This window comes from Chiloscyllium plagiosum, chromosome 13 (genome assembly GCF_004010195.1).
Source record: "Chiloscyllium plagiosum isolate BGI_BamShark_2017 chromosome 13, ASM401019v2, whole genome shotgun sequence".
Taxonomy (NCBI): domain Eukaryota; kingdom Metazoa; phylum Chordata; class Chondrichthyes; order Orectolobiformes; family Hemiscylliidae; genus Chiloscyllium; species Chiloscyllium plagiosum.
The window spans coordinates 19,841,299-19,866,206 of NC_057722.1; the positions used below are offsets into that span (position 1 = coordinate 19,841,299).

General features: G+C 40.1%; 1 protein-coding gene across 1 annotated transcript in view; it reads right to left on the minus strand.

Annotated features, from left to right (window-relative positions):
* Window positions 1-3,650: 3,650 nt before the first annotated feature.
* Window positions 3,651-24,908, minus strand: part of LOC122556291 (protein SNORC-like) — a 29,988-nt gene continuing 8,730 nt past the window's right edge. The window contains exons 2-3 of the mRNA XM_043702919.1: window positions 11,094-11,267; window positions 3,651-3,784 (exon numbers count right to left, since the gene is read on the minus strand). Of these exons, the coding sequence (XP_043558854.1) occupies window positions 3,675-3,784; window positions 11,094-11,267 (284 nt within the window). The 3' untranslated portion in view covers window positions 3,651-3,674. The remainder of the gene's footprint in view (window positions 3,785-11,093; window positions 11,268-24,908) is intronic.

Here is a 24,908-nt window from a genome sequence, read left to right on the forward strand (position 1 = left end):
ATCAGATTTTTTAAAATGAATAAATCTTCTTGAGTTGACTTAACGTCAATAAGAACATGTTCCAAATTATTCATTTGGATGCCCCTGTTGAAGTAAAATCAATTGATTAAGACATGTTAATGGCCCAGATTTTGCAGTAAAGATGATGGGGAGGGAAATATGATCCCTCCCTTTCCAGAGTGCATCAGACGGCAACTTCCCCATGAGACTTCGGATGAATAAAGTTAAAATCAGGACATTTCTGCCTGGTCGGTTCTCCTCCCTGACAGGCGTCACTGCCTCAGTAACTTGTCAAGAGAATCATCATTCAAATATAGGAAAGATGGGCTGTTGTGGCACTTAGCTTCTGGATAACAAACAAATGTACATTAAACAGAAAAAAATAGAGCTTGCCCAATGGAAATGAACATGTGGAAGAGGATTTGGTTAGTGGTAAAAATTGTAGATCAAAGCCATGGAAGATTGGGGTATCCGGAACGGAGGTGATTTAGAATGGAAACAAGCTACTTGAAGAAAACTTACAGAATATACAGGAAATCAGAAGCCAGAGGCAAGTGAGAATAGTGAGAGATTGGAGACCTGAAGCAGTTTGGAGGCCAGAAGCAAGGTCATGTAAGGTTAACACCACAAAGCAATATTGCATCCATGTTAAAATGCTGACAGGCTGACCACTGTGCGGAAGATGAGCTAAAATTAATTTCAGGTTTGCAACAACAGGAAGAACTATTACATATCCCACCTGGGAATAGATGCTACTTTAAACTATGTAAAGAGACTTTCATCAGCAGATTAACAGCATTGCAGTAACAATTGTGTGGTACGAGAAAACTGGAATACCTAATTGGGGTATTCACCTCTGTCCACACAGTAAACATTATAAATCTAATGGGAATACTCAAAGTGGTTTGATACTGTCTCAACATCAGATGGCTTAATGCAATGATACAACTCAGTTGTTCATACAAAAGCTGTTAAGAGAAATTAGGAAAAACAAATCAGGGCAGGACTTATACACTTAATGTTAAAGTCCTAGGGAGTGTTGCTAAACAAAGAGACCTTGGAGTGCTGGTTCATAGTTCCTTGAAAGTAGAGTCGCAGTTAAATAAGATAGTGAAGAAGGCATTTGCCTTGTTTTCCTTTATTGGTCAGAGTATTAAGTATAGGAGTTGGGAGGTCATGCTGTGGCTGTACAGGACATTGGTTAGGCCACTTTTGGAATATTGCGTGCAATTCAGGTCTCCTTCCTATCAGAAAGATGTTGTGAAACTTGAAAGGATTCAGAAAAGATTTACCAGGATGTTGCCAGGGTTGGAGGATTTGAGCTATAGGGAGAGGCTGAACAGGCTGGGGCTGTTTTCCCTGGAACATTGGAGGCTTATAGAGGTTTATAAAATCATGACAGGCATAGATAGGATAGATAGACAAAGCCTTTTCTCTGGGGTGGGAGAGTCCTGAACTAGAAGGCATAGGTTTAAGGTGAGAGGGGAAAGATATAAAAAAGTCCTAAGCAGCAACTTTTTCACACAGAGGGTGGTGGATGAATGGAAAGAGCTGCCCAAGGAAGTGGTGGAGGCTGGTACAATTGCAGCATTTAAAAGACATTTGATGGGTATATGAATAGGAAGGGTTTGGAGGGATATGGACCAAGTGCTGGCAAATGGGACTAGATTAGGTTAGGATATCTAATCAGCTTGAAAGAATTGGACCAAAGGGTCTGTTTCCGTGCAGTACTTCTCTCTTACTCTAGGACTCTAAGAGAATCCAGAGGAATAGGAGAGGAAAGTAGAACTAATTCAGGATGGAGTACAAAGATGGTGCCACATATACAGAAGGCAGGCACAAGTCAGAAAGTAAGTAATTACTTAGTTTTTAGTTACTTGAAAAGAATGATGATATACTGATAATAAAGGTAACATGACAGCTCTGCTTAATCTTCCCATTGTACTTGGAAACAATGTCACCTTACATACAGTAATCAAGTTGACAAATTACTGCATGACTAATTACTGCATAAGAAATTTGCTGTTGTACAGGAAGGCATTCACAGTCATCAAGATTTGTTCTCAGATTTGATGACATTTTAACCCTATAAAAGGTAATTAATAATAAAGCATGTCACATAATTAGTGTGCATATAATCAGCATCTTTACTGCTCACTTGCAACTATATGAAACAATATTTACCAACGTCCAAAAATCACGACCAGAAATAGACCTTCAAACCTGCCTTCTCTTCATGTTGACTGAAGCATTCTAACTGGACACTTGACATTTCCTATGCCCACTACCATGCTGTCCCGTTCCCACCCCCAGGATCTTACCTGCAGCCAAACCATCTCTTCAGGGAAGAGACACATGGAAGAAATAGGGTCAATCAGGGAGAAAATCTGAAGAGCTCCCCATCGCTACCTGCCTTCCCTCCTGAGGAAACCATTGCCGATCCTGTGGATTACTTAATTGCCAATAGAAGGCTGGAAAGCCACACGTTTGTGACAGTGATTTTGGTTTATTGCGGACTCATAAGCACCCAGAAAGTGGCATTTATTTCCTCTGAAAAAAGACTCTTCATCAGCAATGTGTTACCTTGTTATCAATGACACTCTAGACAGGTTCAACCTTCTGAAATTTCAGGGAAGTACCTCAGCTCATCTCAAATTTTCTGCTAAGTCCTGTCTGAAATAAGGGCTTCACCATGGAAAGATTTATAAATATGGAAGGATTTCTGATACATCATAAAAAGGCACAGCCATCAAACAGATGGTGTACTCAACAATTCATTTATTTTTGCATAGTCCTTCAAAATCAGATTAATGAAATCTGGTGAATGCTAATTTTGGTATTGTGTTAATAGCACCAAATTGTGCTGGGGTGGCATGGTGGCTCAGTGGTTAGTGCTGCTGCTGCACAACACTAGGAACCAAGGTTCAATTTCAGTCTCAGGTGACTGTCTGTGTGGAGTTTGTGCATTCTCCCTGTATCTATGTGGGTTTCCTCCCACAATCCAAAAGGTGTGTAGATGGGTTGGCCATAGTATCCAGGGATGTACAACCTATCTGGATTAGCATAGGAAAAGCAGGGTTACAGAGGTGGGATGGGTTGGTATGGATTCAATGGGCCAAATGGACTGCATCCACACTGTGGTGATTCTATATTATATTTCTTTTATACAGCAAGCAGGTCAATAGGAAAATGAAGATAATATTGGCATTTAAGAAATATTTCTGTATGAAGAGTTTCACTATAACACTAATGGATTGAATATACAGGTCTACGAAAGCAAGTCTAAAAGACTGAAAACAATTACAAAATCCATAATTCATCCAGCTTCACTGGAATGGCCATTGTGCAACAAAGGCTCAGCCAGTAAAGGAAATTACTAAGAAGTCATTAACAAAACTGAAAACAAAACTTAATCTAATAACAATAATGAACTCAAATTCTTGTATTCTACATGGGTTCTACACATCAAGGTGTTTTCTGCTGAGCTTCCTCCATACCTAATAATCTTTTGTGTTACAAAATCTATAACACCTGCACCCTTCTGATAGTTACTGTCTATGTAAATATCATTCTGAAGCAATATGCTCTGAAAATAATTGGGTTAGTTCAATTAACAAAACAAGAATTAAAGGCAGTAAGTAACAGCAGTGTCTATTATTAACCATTTATTGAGCCTAAGATGCTGACAGCTTTCTCACGGTGATTATGATCAGGCTGAACAATACAGACACTCCAAGGACTGCAGCAATTACAATGGCGGATATTGCCCCAGGTCCCAGTGATCCTGCAAAACAAAAGGAAGCATCATTTCAGCATAGATGAAACAACATGCCTTTAGTTAGCATCTATCACAGTGTTAGGACACCCCAAAGTGCTTTACAGGCAATGAACAACTTTGGAAACTTTGTCAATGTTGTAATGTAAAAAAGGTGGCAGCCAATTTGTGCATAGAGAACTCTAACAAGTAGCCAAATCATTATGTTTATATGATTTCAGATGTTGATTGAGAGACAAAATATTGGACAGGCCAATCTTCTTAATCTGGGGACATATGGGCATTGGTTTAATACTACATCTAAAAAACAGCACCTCTTACAACGAAGCACTCTTTCAGTTCCACATCACAGTGTTCGCCTCTCTGGGGTTTGGACCCAAAACTCTCTCACTCGGAGTGCTATTCAGTGAGCCCGAGCGGGTACATGGAACAATAATAATGATAAAGCTGTTGGACTTAGAGGATTATTGCATTACTGTTTTTTTCAGTCTTGGCACTGTTATATGAATTACTTTCTCTGACCACCTTCCACTTCTAAGTTGTTTCTTTCGATTTTTGCATCTCCCACCTTGTCAATACTTCTCTGTGATCAACTGATGAGGAGTAAGATTCGAGCAAGCTCAGTTAGAAAGGTTATTTTCATCACTTCAGTACTCTGGAAAGGAATTTGCCCTGGGGGAAAACTGTAAATTCCTTCCCAATTCCAGTTGATAACACACCTAAAGTAATCTCAGCAAAGGCAGTTTCAAGAAGTACTATCTTAATTGGAAACTGTGTCGCCAAATTATTTTCTCCTAAGGCAAATAGAGCAATAGAACTGTACATCATTTTGACAATGTTATTACTCACAGGGAACATGTGCATCATCTTTTTATTGTTGCAATATTATGTATTTGCAATTAGATAACAGTTTTGCAAACCAATCTTAATTAAGCTAACTCTCCTCTACTTGAATCTTCACTGTAATCACCAAATCAAGCGATTTGAAAGATATTGTATTTTTATTACTTATACAGAAAGATCAATAATTTTATTTATTGTGCCATTTATTCATTTATTCTGCAATTAGTACTAAGACTACATTCAAAATTCATTCAGATTCCAGGGATATCTTGTATAGTACTCCAAAACTCTTGGGTCATGATTTACTGCAGGAGTAGACACGGTGGCTGACATGAGCTTGATTTTCCATGGCATATTTAAGAATGTTGCCAATAGTCAGAACTGATGACATTGCAGTCGGAGAAACTGGGCAAACAACTGTATATGTCTCTAACCAAGCTGATTTTGGGGTTGTGAAATTAACAACACAAAGAGACAAGTTTCTATTAGAATGAATGAATTCCAAATGGAATGGAAGAAATATGGAGAGAGAAAAAAAAACTGGATTCAAAGAAAAAAACACAAACATAAAATAAAATAAAAGCCTATTTTTACAATACAAATCTATGATTAAAACATGAATTAGTGAAATTTCAAAGTTTATAAGGTATAATTTCATTGTCGGGGTCGGCATTAACACATATGACATTATTAAACAGTACGTGGGGTGAATTGGACAACCCACCTTTCTTTCATAAGTTCAGTTTATTTCTAACATGGAAGGAGCTTTTTATAGGTTGATATCTGGCTTCATAAAACTAAGCAACATATTTCTGACAGTAACTTTTACATTTCCACTTTAACTTTGCATCTGCTCTTGTCTGAAGCTGCTAAAGCAAAGTTGGAGAAGCCACAGAGGTAGAAGTAGTTAGTCTATATCTATGACATTTGTCCAGAATTAATTGAGCACCATTAACCCCAACGTTATTTTGACAGCAAATTTTGGACTATTATACTCTACTATTTTTTAATTTATTATTCTAGATTACTACCTCATCTTGTAACACCAGAGGTAATTGTACAAATGTACAACTTGCGCTAGATATGTAAATTTGCAAAATTATTCATGTTGATTCTGTGGAAATGTACATGTTGTGCCTTTAACAACAGTAAATCTCTCTAACTGATAGTGTGTTGACAAAACATGATCATTTACAACCTTGATAGTAATAATCGTAGGACCGAGTGTTGCAGAAGCTTAGATTTACACTTCCAAGCCCTGAGGTTGCAACTGCACAGAGTGGTGAAATAAAGTCTTCACCATGTGCTAATCTTTCAGAACCTACGTAAAAATGGTTTAGGGAAATTTTAACAGTTTCCATCAGGTAAAACAGGAAGCACAAACTGTTTCCAATTGAACAGTAAATTAGCAAGATGTTGAAGTGAAGTTAAAAAAGATCACATGAATACTGTAAGGAGTTTTTTTCCCCAAGGTTGAAGTCGAGCCATATTGTTGAATAAATGAAGCAGTTTTTTTTCAATATCTAGTCATTCTAAACCTAAGCTGAGTACTCAGCTTTGGTACTGAATTATCAAAAAAGGAACTGAAATTGATCTTTTCTACTTGCTAACTTTGAAATACACAAACTTACTGTTAATATATTGCAAAAGATTACTGAATTAGATTTGTTACTAAATCCAAACAAAAATTTAGACAAGCTTCTCAGCAAATAATGAGGACTTACAGTACTCCAATTTTAACTAGCACATAATATTTGAATCCCATCAAGGGGTCTCTCAAGATAGCAATAAAAATATTGTGCACATCAAAATATGGGAATGAATGCTAATAGTTTTAGGACAGGAAGAAATAACAGATGGGGAGAACAGAGTGGAATGTGTTCAAGACCACGAAGGAATTTAAACACAAAAATCTGAGTTTTAACGTTGAGGCATTGGATGGCTGGGTACCAAAGGGCCAAGTAAGCATTAACATGAAAGAATGTAGACAGTAGAATTTTGAATGTGCCCTAGGGCCTGAGAGTAACCCAGGGCACCGAATGGTGGCCATCCAAGTAAACATTACAGTAGTCTATCATGGGGCTGGCAAACATTCTGGGCGAGAGTTTCAGTGACAGGTGCACTGGAGCAAATGTGGAGAGGACAAGGCAACAGAGGTTCTGGAGATGGAGATGATTTTGTCTGAAAAGCTTAACTTGGGACCAAATAGCATTCCATGGCTATAAACAGAATGGTTCAACCAGATGTTGTGGTCTGGAAGAGAGAAGGAATTGTTGGCCTGGTGACATGTTTATTCAAAGGGTTGAAGATGATAGCTTCAGTTTACATGTGCCAGCACGTGTGTTTGCGAGAGTGCGGTACTCAACAAGCAAACGCTATTTGAACTATCTGCACCAGAGATTGTATCAGAATTTTTTTTATTAACAGTTACTGATTGAATCCATCCCTAGATCCACATTCGAGACAAGTATCAACACAATCATCTTCAGTTTCATAATTTAACAAGGTCACATCGTAGATGCACTTTTACATGCTGCAATCTGGCAATTTTTTTTAGCTGCTGGCCTAGATAAGATTTGAAACACAGAAGTGAGGTTCCATTAATACAAACTCATGCCCAACCGCAGCAATATGACAATTGGTGCAGCGATGCACTCCATACAGATGTGTGGGCACTGAAACGAAGTGTATTTCATTATGACTGGCATAGTTTACACTACTAGCTGCTCACAGTGTGGTTTCTTTTACATTGGGAAGACCAAACACAATCTGGGTAATTGTTTTGCAGTACACCTTCACTCTGTCTGTACCCACCTGTACAACTTGCTGCTTGTTTGTCATTGTAATTCTGCATTTTAGTCTCATGCTCATTATTCAATCTTCAATTTGAATGCACATTTCAGGAAATCCATCTAATCTTCCATTCAGAAAATTTACAGCCTTTTGGATCAACACTCAGTTATAGAGTCATAGAGGTGATCAGCACTGAAACAGACCCTTTGGTCTATCTTGTCCATGTCTACCAGATATTCCAAATTAATCTAGCCCCATTTACCAGCACTTGGCCTGTATCCCTCTAAACCCTTCCTATTCATATATCAATCCAGATGCCTTTTAAACGTTGTAATTATACCATCCTCCACCACTTCCTCTGGCACCACATTCCATACATACACCAACCTCTGCGTGAAAATGTTGCCCTTTAGGTCTCTTTTAAATCTTTTCCCTCTTACCCTAATATATGCCCTCTAGTTCTGAATTCCTCCACCCCAGAGAAAATAGCTTGATTATTTATCCTATTCATGCCCCTCGTGATTTTATAAACCTCTATAAGATCACTGCTCAGCCTCCCTGTCCACTGTAATTTTTGCCTATTGCCAGTATGTTTCTTGGTTTCGTGCTTTTGGCTTTAGACAGATTAGCTCTTAATTCTACCATTGACACTTACGCTAGACTAATACCTGTCCCTTTACTACAACACCTAACTTTGCTTTTTTTCCCAATGACCTATTTGCCATTTAACCTTTCCATTCTCTAACCTGCCCTTCCTTTTTGTTCTACTTGATCATTCCTCCATTTTTTGAACAGCCTAAAATATTGCTAAAATGTTTCTACCTCTCTTCAGTTCCAAGGAAGTCATATGGGACTTAAAATGTTAATTTTGTATCTCTGTCCTTAGATGCTGAGCTTCCCAAGCATTTTCTATTTCTATTTTGTATTTCCACCATCTGCAGTATCTTAATTTCACTTCTTAATATTGAACATAATCATTGCAAAAAGGAGACATACAGTCAAAGCCATGCATCTTGCACTCATCAGGATAAGGATGCAAGAAAGCAGTCTTGGAAAAGGAATGCTAATTCAAACTACATGAAGAAAGAGCCCTAGTTAGTTTAACCAACTTAAACACAGAAATATAATAAAATACTTAACTGTTTGTAGGTAGACTCTGATTGGTCAAGGTGTTGCCATGGGGAGTAGAGCACAGACTGACATTTTCCCTAACCTTCTTTCCAATGAAAAATATGCAATGTTCATACAAATTCATTTTGCTTATAACAAAGTGGGTCCTATTATATATGGCGTATGTAACTAATAATAATAACTAACCGGGTTTCCTGTGTTACTCGTGGCACAGATCACTGCGGCCCAATGGCAGAATCATACCTAATATTGAACATGATGTTCTGAGTCTTGAAAGCACCGACTTACTGAGCACAATCAGCTTTTTAGATTAGATTCCCTACAGTGTGGAAACAGGCCCTTTGGCCCAACCAGTCCACACCGACCCTCCGAAGAGTAACCCACCCAGACCCATTTCCCTCAGACTAGTGCACCTAACACTATGGGCAATTTAGCATGGCCAATTCACCTGACCTGCACATCTTCGGACTGTGGGAAGAAACCCACGCAGACAGCCGCCTGAGGCTGGAATCGAACCTGGGTTCCTGGTGCTGTGAGGCAGCAATGCTAACCACTGAGCCACTGTGCTGCCCTTGCTGCCTTCTATGAATTTTGAACAGGTTGTGTTGCTACCAGTTGGTAGATGTTTAGCCTGTATACCTGGCATCACACAGGTACTGAAACACATATCACATTACTCATTTATGCTGGATAAAATGTGCTTTTTGGCACGATGGCAGCATCCTATTAGCGGAGATATTCACTTGTGGGCTTACTGCAAGACAGCTAACTTCATGTTTTCTGCAGATGTTTGAGATACCTTCTCCTTCCAAGCAATCTGAGCAAGACTGGGCACCATTCAGGGTCAAAAGTGGCGGCCAGCTGCCCTTTTATGGATATTCATGATACACAGACAGAGATAATTTGATCAGGGTCACAATTATTACACAAGATGGTAACCATGAGAAGTGTTTCTTTGATTAACTGACTATTAATCTCCTACCCCTTGCATACATTTGAAAAGTGAATGACGTTAATGCAACATTGAATCTGCAGCTGCATCAAAGAATGTCCTTGTACAGTTTGATAATCTCTATCCTGTGTTTATATGTTCCACTTCAAGGGTTCAATCAGTTAAGTTCCTTATTCATGATATATCAGTTGAGAAGTTTTCAAATGGGTTCTCTACTACTATCCAATTTCAGCATGTGTTTCACTAGTCGATATACGCACTGAAATTCCTGCTACTCCATGCACTCCAAGATCAGTCTTACTGGCAACCTCATGAATATGGACATAGTCATCCGTTCACCATGTAAGCTTGATGCTAAGTTAGACCACGTGAAAACCACACATGACATCACTTCCACCCCCCACCCCACGGCAGTGCTAACGCCACCCACACAGTGACTTCCGCACCCCCTCCCCCCGCGCCCCCACTACTGCCATTTAACCCCACATGTGAAAACTGTCCTGCTTCATTCCAATTGCATCAGGCAAGGCTCAATCATTCTCAACCAAGATGTGAAGCAGCCACTGTTGAACTGGGATGGACAAAGTTAAAAATCGCACAACACCAGGTTATAGCTCACAATCACCTGATGAAGGAGCGTTGCTCCGAAAGCTAGTGTGCTTCCAATTAAACCTGTTGGACTATAACCTGGTGTTGTGTGATTTTTAACTTTGTACACCCCAGTCCAACACTGGCATCTCCGAATCAGGTTATAGCTCATACTTGGTGCTGGAAATGTGTTGCTGGAAAAGCGCAGCAGGTCAGACAGCATCCAGGGAACAGGAGAATCGACGTTTCGGGCATAAGCCCTTATGCCCGAAACGTCGATTCTCCTGTTCCCTGGATGCTGTCTGACCTGCTGCGCTTTTCCAGCAACACATTTCCAGCTCTGATCTCCAGCATCTGCAGACCTCACTTTCTCCTTCGCTCATACTTCCAAATAAACCTGTTGGACTCTAACCTGGTGTTGTGTGATTCTTAACTTTATCCCCAACCAAACCACACTTGCAAACCTCTGAATGCCAACATTAGATGTGATTCTGCTATTGGGCAACATTTACTAAATAATATAGACCGTGCTAAGAATTAAACAGGAAACAAGTTTAAGTCTACCAGTTGAGCTCACAGTCTGATGTATTAATACATGCTAGAGGCTATATTTATTAATACAGAGGACCCCATTTCATGTAGGCAAAAGGAATTTTAATGTATATTACACATTGTTAATTGGAAAAAGGGGTCAGGAAGACTGCAAATCTCTGCTTTAACCCCCATGGCAACATCTTGACCAATCAGAGTCTACTTTGTTGATTAGCAAATTAAGATTGACAGTTAACTGTTGTGTCTCCAAGCCAATAATAGCCCAACAAGTCAACATTCACTCCTCATGCTAGACAAATTGGTGTTCCTTCTCCAAGACTGGTGTCTTGACTCCTCATCCTGATAAGTGCAAGACATAAAAAAAATTGACTTTGTGTCTCCTGTGTGCATTGTTTGTTTTGCTTTTATTACAACGAATAACCAATTTAAAAAATGTAAACAATGATTTCCTATTCTTACCTCTCTCCACGGGTTCAGAGTCATCTGGAAAATATCCATAATCTGAAGTCATTGAACTGTCTTCTACAGAGTTTCCAGGAGTAACCGTCTCAACCGCACCTGCTCCTGAAGATATCTCCAAGGCTTCGTTAGGAGGGACCAGAACAAGAGGTCCCTGTACTTCTGAAGCGAGACCTGCAAGCCACAGTGTTTTTGCAAATTCAGTTTAACATTTCAAAGATGCAACTTCTCTCAAACCTTCACCTTGCTGAATTGAAAAGTGTCTGCTACCACCGATTTGTACTTGGCAAACATATTTACCTTTATATTTCATTATTATTCAAAAAAAACCTTTACTTATGACACACTGTTTTTAAAAGGAGAAATGTCTCTTTGTAAACAGAGTTGTTTTGATAGGTAGGAACCAGTGTAGAAATTAAGTATCTTGATGTTCATTAAGTTCAAATGCTTACGTCTCAGAATTCCTCATTAGTCATGAAGAGAGTTAATCTCCCTGCACTGAGTGGTAAATTAAAACTTATACTTTCCCCTTTGAATTAATACACATACAGAAGCCTCTGAGCTGGCTCACTGTATTTTTCTAAAAGGAGTTTAATGCATCTGAGCAGCTAATCAAAACACATCAGCAATTAGGTTGCTGAATCCCTTTATCAATTGTACATAGAGTTAATCGTGTAGAATTGCATAAGAGCAGAAACATCCATCCTAAACTACACATGAGCCTCCTCTACACACTCAAGTTCAATAATGGTCCATTCCCCTTTCCCATTAAACCTCCTTTTGAATTCATTAATACAATCTGCCTCACCCACTGTCTGTGTCAATGCATTCCAACTTTCTATTTAAATAAATTCTCTCTCAATTCTTTATTTGACCTGTCAGTGGGTAACTTGGGCCAGGTTTTCTGAACAATGGCAGAATTCCCTTTTATACAATAAAAGAGCTCCAGATTTGTGACAAGATATTCCTGTCAGGGGTCCTTCACAAATGGAGACCCACCCTTCTATTCTGATAGCTCCCTTTTAGGGTAGAAGGGTTGAAGGAAGACAAACCATATCCCTTTCTCACTGCAGTCAGTTGCTGCATTCTGAAATCTATAAAGTTCACCGTCACAGACACTCACTTTGACAGCACCCAAGAAAGGCTGAGTACATTAGGTAACAGCATTTGGAAGGTAGGGTGCCAGGTTGGTAAAGTGCCAAGGATTTAGAAAGCCAGGTGAGTTGAATGACAAGTGGGTAAGTGGGTATGCATGCCAGAGGATGCCAGATAGGCAGGGTGTCAGGGTACAAAATGTGGCAGATGTCAAGAGCAAAGCAGCAAGTTTAACTGAAAAACTATTTGAAACGTTAGCATGGGGCAATGGGCTGAGAGTCCTCCTTATGTGCGATATACATTAATCCATAAGATCTCTTGATAAATCAAATTGTCCTGCAATACCATAAAGTGATGCAGTTTATGTAAGTCAGGTAGTTGTCAGGTATTGGATCTTTTGGGGTTTGGGGTGGGAGGAGGTTGGTATCTGTTCTCGGGCTGGAGGGAGGGCATTAGTCATCGGATGTTGGAACTGCGAGGGGCGAGTGTGGTGGTGATAGAAGGGGCATTGTGTCTGCCAGTGGAGGAAGTTGGTGAAGTCCAGGATTGGGGGACAGAGGAGGGGTGGGCTTAGGTCTGGAGGCATTGGTAAGGTGTCAAGTTCTGCACTGGGGAGGAGCGTGGACATTGGGTCCCAGGTATGGAGGGAGTGGGTTCGGGAGTACAGCATTTTTCAGGTCCTAGGGTAGCACTGGTGTGGCACTCAAGGTCTGGGTGTTAGGGGACTGCAGAAAGTGTCATTTTGAGAGGAGAACAGGTGATGTGAGGTAAGTTTTGGGTCAATTGAATGGTCAGTTGGTGTTTAACATTCTAATACTTCCTGAGTAATTATTAGCTGCAGAAGTCTCTGAATTCTCCAACTTAAGTGAAGAATTTAGAAGGGTTCCTCTGTGTATGTTCTGGTGGGGACTCTATGGGGTCACAATTTGACACTCCCATCTATACCTCAGAATTAAGTGGCCATTGGAAAGTCCAGACCCTTATTGTTATGACTTCATGTTCTGAACTCAACAATTTTAAATAATTCTTCACAACCACCCTACTAAATTCCTTCATTACATTAAGGACCTCTGTCTAGTCTGTCCTAATGCTCTGATTTTGTTTCTAGAGTAAAGAGTTCCTGCCATTCAATCACTCCAAATACTTTCATCCTTTCAGTGACAATGTAAATTGTCCAAAGAATTATTGGCCAAAATTCATCCACTCCAGGAAACATCATTCACACTCTCATACTTGGCAGATGGTGTCAAGCAGTTTGAAATTCTGTTCCTAAGAGCTTAATTTGCTGGTGAACAAACACAATTCTGTCAAGGTGCAGCCCCATTCTGGAGTCAGTCTCCCAGGTCATCCACAACCTTGGTTTCTGATAAAAGTCCCTCACAACCACAATGCTATGTTCACTATATTGTACATAATCTGATGTAAACCACATTTGGAACAATTAGAATTAAAGGAATAAACCATTTTTTCTATGCTACCTATGGTTGATCAAGAAATACACATGAGAAACAGGAAACTGGAAGTCGGATATTCTTATATAGAGTCATACAACACAGAAACAGACACTTTGGTCCAACCAGTCCATGGCCGAACCATAATCCCAAACTTAACTAGTCCCACCTGCCTGCAGTCAACCCACAAATCCTCCACACCTTTCCTATTCATGTAGTTATAAAAATGAATCAAAATAACATCTTATACTACTGAAATGTGATAACTGTACGAAATCTAGAAGTAAATCTAGAAATAAGCCTGGATCTCAAGACCCACACTACTTTTAGTCCACCATTTTAGAATTTGATACATGAAGAGATCTTATGGACTAACGTACATTGCACACAAGGAGGATACTCAGCCCATTACCCTTGTGCTAACTTTTCAGTTTTTCAGTTAGTCTTACTGCTTTGCTCTTTATCATTAGCCACATCTTTGCTGCAGTTCAATCAGTGAGCTGAGAGTGATTTAAAATGATTGCCAACCCTGTATTCCATTCCAATGATCATCCGACAATGATTTGTATAATTCATACAAGAGAAACTGCAATTTAAACCTAAAGAGAATTCAGCTGTCCATCTGTATTCCCAGATCGGATCTATTTTGCAATGTGCTGCAGCTAGGTCTCTATTTCATGCAAATGATTTACATTTACTCAATAATAAAGTTTATACACACATGGACAGCTCTATAGAAATCCTATAGACACTCCTACTCCTTATAGTAGTGGTAAGCAATCATTCATTGTCGAGCACTTTTCTTGCAAGCAAATATATTTGTGGTGCTAATGCATCAATGCATTCAATCTTAATAATGATGACAGTTGCTTTTTAACTGAACGCAATGTGGAAAATAGGTACTTGCTGAATCTTTCACATACATGCAAAGCATTCAGATTGTTCTTTTCTAGTACTGTCTGTCTTAAATAAATGTGAACAGCAAACATGTTAACCACAATAGAACAGAAGCTAAGAAGTCTCCCATCAGAGTACTAACCAGGTCTGACAATTTAGCTGAGATTAAATAAAATGAACTCTCAAAGTATATTACAAGCAACAAGTTGTATTCTGTTATATCTTGACCATATCAGATTATAGTCTGAAGCACTCTCAACATCATGTATCAGCTTTCTTTAAGATGGGTATAGCATAGAGAATATGATTTTCCTGTTAAAAGTAAATCTGGTACAGAAATTGGGTATTGTCAGAAAGTTAAGGTCACGGTGATCATGGGGGACTTCAATATGCAAAAGGACTGGGTGAATAATATTGCCAGTGGATCCAAAGAAAGGGAATTCATTGAATGCTTACAGGATGGCTTTTTGGAACAGCTTGTGATGGAGCCCACAAGCAAGGCTATCCTGGACTTAGTGCTACGTAATGAGCCAGACCTTATAAAAGATCTTAATGTGGTAGACTTCCATCTATAGTTTGAAAGAGAGAAGGCAAAATCAGATGTAATGATGCTACAGTTAAATAAAGGTAATTACAGGGGCATGAGAGAGGAACTGATGAAAATTGACTGGAAGCAGAGCCTAGTGGGGAAGACAGTAGAGCAACATTGGCAGGAGTTTCTGGGTGTAACTGAGGACACAGTACAGATGTTGGAAAAAGAGAGAGCCTATAAAGTGGCCAAGAGCACTGGGAAATCAGAAGATTGGGATGACTACAAAAACAAACACAGAGGATAACAAAGAGAGAAATAAAGAAGGAGAGGATCAAATATGAAGGTAAGTTAGCCACTAATATTAAAAATGATAGCAAAAGTTTCTTTCAATACATAAGAAACAAATGAGGCTGCTCCAAATTGATGCAGGAAGGCTAGTGATGAGAGATAAGGAAATAGCCGAAGAACTTAAGAAATACTTTGTGTTGTGTCAGTCTTCACAGTGGAAGACATGATAAATACCCCAATAATTAAGGAGAGTCAAGGGGTAGAGTTGAGTATGGTAGCAATTACAAAAGAGAAAGTACTTGAAAAGCTAAAAGGACTAAAAATCGATAAATCTCCTGGTCTGGATGGGCTACATGCTAGAGTTCTGATGGAGGAGGCTGAAAAAATAGTGGAGGCGTTGGTTGTAAACTTTCAAAAATCACTGGATCAGGGAAAGTCCCAGATGGTTGGAAAATCGCTGTTGTAATCCCCTTGTTCAAGAAAGGATCGAGACAAAAGATGGAAAATTATAGGCTGATTAACCTAATCTCATTTGTAGGTAAAATTCTAGAATCCATCGTTAAGGATGAGATTTCTAAATGCTTGGAAGTGCAGGGTCGAATTAGAGCAAGTCAGCATGGATTTAGTAAGGGCAGATCATGCCTGACAAACCTGTTAGAATTCATTGAAGAGGTAACAAGTAGGTTAGCCCAGGGAAACCCAATGGATGTTATCTACCTAGACTTCCAAAAGGCCTTTGATAAGATGCCTCACGGGAGGCTGCTGAGTAAGGGGAGGGCCCATGGTGTTCGAGGTGAGCTACTGACATGGATTGAGGATTGGCTGTCTGACAGAAGGCAAAGAGTTGGGATAAAAGGTTCCTTTTCAGAATGGAAGCTAGTGACAAGTCGTGTCCCGCAGGGTTCAGTGTTGGGGCTGCAGTTGTTCACTTTATACATTAATGATCTGGATGAAGGGACTGGGGGCATTTTGGCGAAGTTTGCTGATGATACAAAGTTAGGTGGACAGGCAGGTAGTACTGAGAAGGTGGGGAGGCTACAGAAAAATTTAGATAGTTTAGGAGAGTGGTCCAAAAAATGGCTGATGAATTTCAATGTGAACAAATGCCAGTTCTTGCACTTTGGAAACAAGAACACAGGCATGGACTATTTTCTCAATGGTGAGAAAATTCATAAAGCCAAAGTACAAAGGGATCTGGGAGTGCTAGTGCAGGATTCTCTAAAGGTTGATTTGCAGATTGAGTCCGTGGTTAAGAAAGCAAATGTAATGTTGTCATTTATCTCAAGAAGGTTCGAATGTAAAAGCAGTGATGTGTTACTGAGACTTCATAAAGCTCTGGGCCACATTTGAAACAGTATGGGCTCCACCCCTCAGGAAGGACATACTGGCACTGGAGCGTGCCCAACAGAGATTCACATGGATGATCACTGGAATGGTAGGCCTAACATATGATGAATGGCTGAGGATCCTGGGATTGTATTCATTAGAATTTAGAAGATTGAGGGGAGATCTAATAAAAACTTACAAGATAATGCATGGCTTAGAAAGGGTGGACGCTGGGAAATTGTTTCCATCAGAGGGGAAGACTAGGACCCGTGGGCACAGCTTTAGAATTATAGGGGGTCAATTTAGAATGGAAATGAGGAGACGTCTTCAGCCAGAGTGTGATGGGCCTGTGGAAATCATTGCCACGGAGTGCAGTGGAGGCCGGAACGTTAAATGTCTTCAAGGCAGAGATTGATAAATTCTTAATCTCGCAAGAAATTAAGGGCTACAGGGAGAGTGCAGGTAAGTGGAGTTGAAATGTCCATGAGCCATGATTGAATAGTGCAGTGGACTCAATGGCCGAATGGCCTTACTTCCACTCCTATTTCTTATGGTCTTATATTTTCTGGTTCTTGATGGTGAAATAGTGCCACCTGCTGACATTGCCATGCAATATCATAAAATGGACAGCACATTCTTTCAATACAATGGGGATTGCACAAGCCCACACTGCCAACAGGAGCTTTAGACTATCCAGGTGCAAATGCATTGTGCCATCCTGACTTCCCCACCTTGTTCTTCCATCCTGTAGCCCCACCACCATCCTCTCAACACCAACACCAAACAATGAGCAGAATAAGTCAGATTGCGTTATAAAATAGATCTGCCTGCAAATGTTTAAACAAAACAAAAGTCATTTGAGAAGAACAATGTGCCTCACATTTGTGAATTGATAATATATTGGAATACTAAGGAACTATACTGTCCTGTGCATATTCATGTAAGTACATGTCCATGTTGTCACATGACTTACACTGCACAACAGGCTCTGTACCAATCTAAAAACCTACCATTTCTGCAGCTTGGGGAGATTTGTGAAATACATTCAGTATCAGTTCCAGCATTTGTGTCTAAATATGTTGACTATTTCTAAACTCTAGGAGCTGTAAGATATATCAGAATGTATGTGAGCTAAAACTAAGCATTACAAACAAAATAAATGCTGAATTAGTATGAGAGAGACAACCTGAAACCGTGGTAGAGGGAAAGAGAAAGTCGAAATCATGTGAAAGTGAAATTGCCACCACTAAGGTGATGAATAAGTAGCTTCAACACAGAACAAATTCGCAGACTGATGTTGTGGAGGCTTTTGAAAACTGTAGCCAATAGTGCAAGTTAATATTCAGAACCTTTCTAAGTCAGTGAGGAAGGAAGGCCTTGGTACTCCTTTACTGGGCAGCACAGAAAGGTTTCAGTTGTTTTAGTAGCTGCAGCATACATGAGGCTGATATCTAAAAGCCCAGACAAAACCTTTGAGAAAGTCAGCACATATAAACAGCCAAAGTTAAACCGGAGGAGCAGGAGAATCGATGTTTCGAGTGTGAGCCCTTCATCTGAAATTCCTGACCAGCTGTGCTTTTCCAGTCCTGCACTCTTGACTCTGATCTCTAGCATCTGCAGTCCTCACTTTCTTCAAAGTCAAACCTGGTCCCACTGATACGAATTTCAAAGCCTATGGTAGGAACCAAGTGAGCCTGTAGACATATTATTTACAAGATTGAACAATATTGGGTGGCATGGTGCTTCAGTGGTTAGCATTGCTACCACACAGCACCAGGGACCTGGTTTTGATTCCAACCTCAGACAACTGCCTGTATGGAGTTTGCACATTCTTCCCATTCCTGTGTGGGTTTGCTCTGGTTTCCTCCCACAGTCCAGAGATGTGCAGGTTAGGTGGGTTAGCCATGGGAGGTACAGGGCAGGGGGTGGAGGGAAAATGTTTTCCCTGGTTTGGAATCTATGATCAAGGGACCCAGCTTCATGAAACAAGGAAGACCCTTTTGGACTGAGATTATGAAAGATTTCTTCAAAGGATCGTGACCTTGTGGCATTCTCTACCACAGAAGACTATGGAGGCCAAGTTATTGAATATATTCAGGAAAGAAATGGATAAGCTTTTTTAGATTTGAAGGCATCAAGTGGTATGGGGAGAAAGCAGGAATATGACATTGATATAGAGGATCAGCCTTGATCAGACTGAAGAGAAAAGCAAGATCAAAGGGCCAAGTGGCTTATTCCTGTTCCTAGCCTCTGCTTCTATATTTCTAACAAAGGAAAAACGACGGTGAATGAGTTCCCAAAGGCAGAGCAATAGGGTGAATACCAAAGCTAAGACACCAAATCACGCGATGAACCTGAGGGTACAATAGACAAAAGATCCATACAATTGACGGCAGCACAGTGGCTCAGTGGTTAGCACTGCAGCCTCACAGCACCAAGGTCCCAGGTTCGATTCCAGCCTCGGGCGACTGTCTGTGTGAAGTTTGCAAATTCTCCCTGTGCATGCGTGGGTTTCCTCCGGTTGCTCCAGGTTCCTGTGCTCCACAGTCCAAAGCTGTGCAGGTCAGGTGAATTGGCTATGCTAAATTGCCCATAGTGTTAGGTACATCATTCAGAGAGAAATGGGTCTGGGTGGGTTACTCTTCGGAGGGTCGGTGAGGACTTGTTGGGCTGAAGGGCCTGTTTCCACACTGTAGGGAACCTAATTTAATCTAATCTAAAAAAAACTGTATGAAACATCTGAACACAACAATTCTCTCCCAGAGAAAGTCTGTTTCCCAGGGATCTATTATCTAGTGAATGTAACACTCAAGCAGAGTCACATTAGGTACACTCTCAGCAAGTGATCCTGGGAGTAGTGTGACATGACAAATAAGACAGCACTGATGTATCTGAAGTTACATCTCACTGGAAGCCATAATGTGGAGGTGCCGGTGTTGGACTGGGATGGACAAAGTTAAAAATTATACAACACTAAGTTATAGTTCCTAATGAAGGAGCAGCGCTCCGAAAGCTAGCACTTCCAAATACAACTGTTGGACTTTAACCTGGTGTTGTGTGATTTTTAACTTTATCTCACTGGAAGATAGTGTTCTGTTGTCAGATCCAGAATAATTAGAGCCAAACTATATGGATGGAACTTCGCCAGATGGTATATGAAGGCCACATGGAATGGAGAATTATAAATTCAGAGCCTGATCAGTTCTATACATGACAAATATCATCAAAGAGATATGGTGTCTACACACAACTAAAATACCAGAGATATAGAAATTCACAGCAGAAAGAGAATTTGATTTCAAATATTTCCAGACATTGGGAACTGATCCATACACTATCTAGAATGGTATCACATAGTTGCAATCTATTATTCGAAGTCCTCTTGTATCAACTAGGTGCTTCAACAATCAGGGTCATCAGCATGTTTTGCTTTCAAAGCACGGTTTCCTGGAAGAGAAATAGGAGACAATGGAACCCAATAAATGTTCAGAGAATTTAAGGAATTTGTTGCGCAGCGTGGGTTAAGCATCATTCCCTCATCATCACATGAGCTAAGGGGGCATGGTTTCTCAAAAAACATGTCCAGATGATTGAGACAATCCTCGTACAGTATTGAGAGACAAAGGAGATCCAAACTTTGACTTGTTATTCCAAATATACCACCCATAGAACTAAATACCAGGCAGTCCAAGTTTGCCAAGCAAGATATGTTGTGGGAACAGCCAAGAGAAATAAGACAACTCACAGATATCCCAGTAGAAGGTTACCTCAGATTACAATGGGACCTTGATCAAATGGGCTGAGGAGTGGCAGATGGCATTTAATTTACATAAATGTGGAGAGCTTCAATTTGAAAAAGCACATCAGAGCTGGACTTATACACTTAATGGTAAGGTCCTGGGGAGTATTGTTAAATAAAGAGACCTTGGAATGTAGGTTCACAGTTCCTTGAAAGTGGAGTCGCAGGTAGATAGGATAGTGAAGGCGGTGCAGGGTATGCTTTCTTTTACGGGGCAAAGCACTAAGTATATTGCAGCTGTATAGGACATTGGTTAGTCCACTTTTGAAACACTGCTTGCAATTCTGGTCTTCTTCCTATTGGAAGGATGTTGTGAAACTTAGAGTCATAGAGATGTACAACACAGAAACAACATTTAAAAGACATCTGGATGGGTATATGAATAGGAAAGGTTCAGAGGAATATGGGCCAAGTGCTGGCAAATAGGACTACATTATATTAGGATATCTGGTCAGTATGGATGAGTTGTTTCAGTGCTGATCACCTCTATGACTTCAATAAACATATTAAGTTCTTGCACATGTACTGGATCCAATCCTGTGAATCTAGAATCCAGATAGCGTTGTTGCTCAAGCAGAAACTCCAAAGCTTTGCATCTGACCAAAGAGGTCAGCAGATGAGAGGAAACTGAGTCTGTACTTGACCTACATTCTAGCTGGTAATGAAGAAAAAGTCATCAGCAACACCATTGACAACACATACAAGCAAGACAACATGAACAACACAGCCACCAGACAATGCAAGATCAACAACATTGTTAACATCAGGAGCAAGATATAAAACATCGTCTGAACAGTGTGCCAAATTATCACAAGGGCAGTGTATATTGAATCCACAAATCAGAGGCCCATATCAGACATAATGTTTTTGAGAAAAGAGTACAAAAGACTTTTTAACGCAGTTAGTTTAATTATAAAAGTCAATTGTTAATCTTTCATTTAATCACGAGATGTACAGAAACATTAATGACTGTAACAGTTATATTGATATATCTAAAGCACATATCTCTGGATATGAGGCCATTTTTAATGTAAGCCAAGTTGGTTTTCTTAAGGGATTGAGCACATGACCATGTTCTGGGACTGAGCACATGTGATCACGTTCTGGCACTCATTACTTCCATCAGTTCTGGCACTCCATTACTTCTTCCAAAAGAACCCAAAGACAGGTATCATGTTATTAGACCTCATAGTTGCCTATAATAGAGTGCAGCACACTGGTCTGCTTCTAAACCTGCCCAGAGTCATGAGAGTTATTGAAATGTTCCTTCTCATCAGGTGATTTCCAGTCCAGCTTAGACAAAGAAGAAGTGCATGAAGAAGATTGGCTGATAGACTAACGCCATGGGCTAAATGCTAGCCCCGACACTGTGCAACATACACAGCAACATCCATATCTGACATGTTCCTCTATGCTGTTGACATCAATTGTGCCACTCAAGGTGTTTACTCTTGCTCTCTAGACTAGACTAGACACAGTTGATAAACTATTGTAACCATATGATGTCCCACATTGAACCCCTGTAAAGCCATATCCAGTGCAGTCCATCTCCACGATGTCAGTACCAAAGAATAATCACATATCTACGCTGATGGTCTGAGACTAAAGTAAGATTCCAATCAAACACATGATGGAATGACACTAGCTCTTCAAGGAACAAAGAGCAAATGTCAAAAACAGAAACAACTCAATAACCTAACTTGCTTGATACAAATGAAGTGATGTTTTGCCTCTGGAGATCTGCATTCACTAAATAAATTCAATTGTTAGATAGAGACATTTCTTTTAAATAAAGAGGGATGCTATCTTGCTATGTTATTCAAAATGAATAAGGAACTAAATTGTTATGCATATATATATACACCGAAGTATCCAGAATGCCACATTACTTATTACTACAGTCAGTGTACTGAACAAACAATGTGTCATTCCACAGGACATGGCACGATCTGGAAAATACATTGATGTCAGCTCCTCTATCTGGATAAACAGTGTGATTATTTCAAACTTCTGGAAACATTACAACCATTTTTAGTTGGTAAGACTCACCCGGGGTTGTGTGGGCTAGTAACAGTGATTTGTCTTGAATGGAAAACATTTCTTTTTATAAAAACAAAGGTGAGAGGCATGTTGACTATTTTTCTCCAGATTTCATTTCAAATATGGAATAGAACAGTCTTTGTGGTGTTATGGTCTTAACCATTGTCACTTGTTCTGACAAGGTGAAAGACCCTCAAGTAGGAGTACTGGCATTCGCAAAATAATGGAACTGACCATTTGGAACAAGCTTTTTGACTGTCTACATGAAATAATCTTTTCAGTGGCAGGCAGTACAACTTCTGATGGAGAAAAGATGATCTGCTATACAAATGAAGGCAGTGCAGATCCACAGTCCATAGGAGGGCGAGAGGTGACTTTATAGAGTTTATGAAATCATGAGGGTTATAGATAGGGTGGGGAATTTCAGGACTAGGGGGCACATTTTTTAAGGTGTGAGGAGAGAGATTTTAAAATGAGGGGCAATTTTTTTAGAGAGAGAGTAGTTCGCATGTGGAATGAACTTCCTGAGGAAGTAGTGGATGCAGGCACGGTTATAGCATTTAAAAGACACTTGGATAAATACATGAATAGGCTAGGGATATGGGCCAGGACAGGCAGGTGGGGCTAGTTTAGTTTGGGATTATGATTGGCACGGACTGGTTGGACTGAAGTGACTGTTTCTGTGCTGTATGTTTCTATGACTGTGACTCTATGAAAGAAAATGGTATGACAGGACCACACTTACTAGGCCTTATGTCAGAGGAGGTCATTCAATTCAACGTAGTAGAGTTCAATTCTGATCAGTTCCTTCACTGAGTGACACTAATACTACCAAAGATCAGGTTTGGGAGAAGTGAGGGAGAAGATGGCATAAAGAGATAGCTTTTAACAGAAACCAAGGCAAGAAACTTGAAACATCCAATCCAAGCACTGGTACTCAGCAACAATTGACCCGAAAGTGAACAAGAGCATGACGCAGCTCACTAAAGCTAAGATTATCCACTGGTAGGATGAAAGGTGAACAGACATTACTGAGAAGTGTCACTATTCGCTGGGTTTATGTCTTACATATGCAGAGTGGAACTTAGGAAACTTAGAAAGAAACACTATCAATTCTACACATATGACATCTAGAATATAAATCATTTTGAGAATTGATTAGCAATATGGAGAAAAACCCAGGAGTTTAATTCAGATAAAGGTGAGGTTCTGCGAATCAGGGCAGAACTTATACAACTAATGGTAAGGTCCTGGGGAATGGTGCTGAACAAAGAGACCTTGGAGTGCAGGTTCATAGCTCCTTGGAAGTGGAGTCGCAGGTAGAAAGAGTAATGAAGAAGGCAGGGTTAGAGGGTTTGAGCTATCGGGAGAGGCTGAATACGCTGGGGCTGTTTTCTCTGGAGCATCGGAGGCTGAGGGATGACCTTGTAGAGGTTTATAAAATAATGAGGGGCATAGATAGGAAAAATAGACAAAAGTATTTTTCCCAAGGTAGGGGTGTCCAGAATGAGAGGGCATATGTTTAAGGTGAGGGGGGAATGATTTAAAAGGTACCAAAGAGACAACTTTTTCACAGAGGGTGGTGTGTGTATGGAATGAGCTGCAAGAGGAAGTGGAGGTAGCTGGGAGAATTACAGCATTTAAAAGGCATCTGAATGGGTATATGAATAGGAAGGGTTTAGAAGGATTTGGGCTAAATACTGGCAAATGGGACTAGATTGGGTTAGAGTATCTGGTCAGCATGGACAAGTTGGAGCGAAGGGTTTGTTTCCGTGCTGTACAACTCTATGACTTTGTGACATTTGTTTCCATCTTATAACTGGGACAGAGCAAAGAAAAAGGTCACAAAAAAAAGACCTCTCTTTAGGCACTAATCTTCCTTGTGCTTTCGCCTGGAGGTACCCCACTGTACAAAGGGTAATAAAAGAGAGTCAGAAGGGGAAATTAGCAGATTAGAAATGGACAAAATAATTGCATGCTACTTGGCATGCTATCAGTTTTTCCTTCTTATTTTTAGTGCAGACATGTAAACCGAGTTGTTTATCTGTTTGTTCAGTCCAGCTGCGAACCAGAATGAAAGACTGGGTGACAAAAGCAGGTCTGTCCAAGTTCCTGGCAAAGGTTGTCTAACATCTTGAAGCTAGATTCCTCAGTACAGGCTGGAAACCTCAACATATTTCACACTCACACAGTGGCCATCAGATGCAGAACTAGAAAAACAGAGGCTCAGTTCTGCTGCTCTTGAACTCAGTGTAGCATGAGACGTCTGAAACCAAGAATGTTAAAATTACCAAAGCACAGTTGGTACTTCTATACACTTCCCAAAAGAAAATATACTTACAATATATGCTAGTCTATTTGAGTAAATCAGATTCAACCTGAAGGCT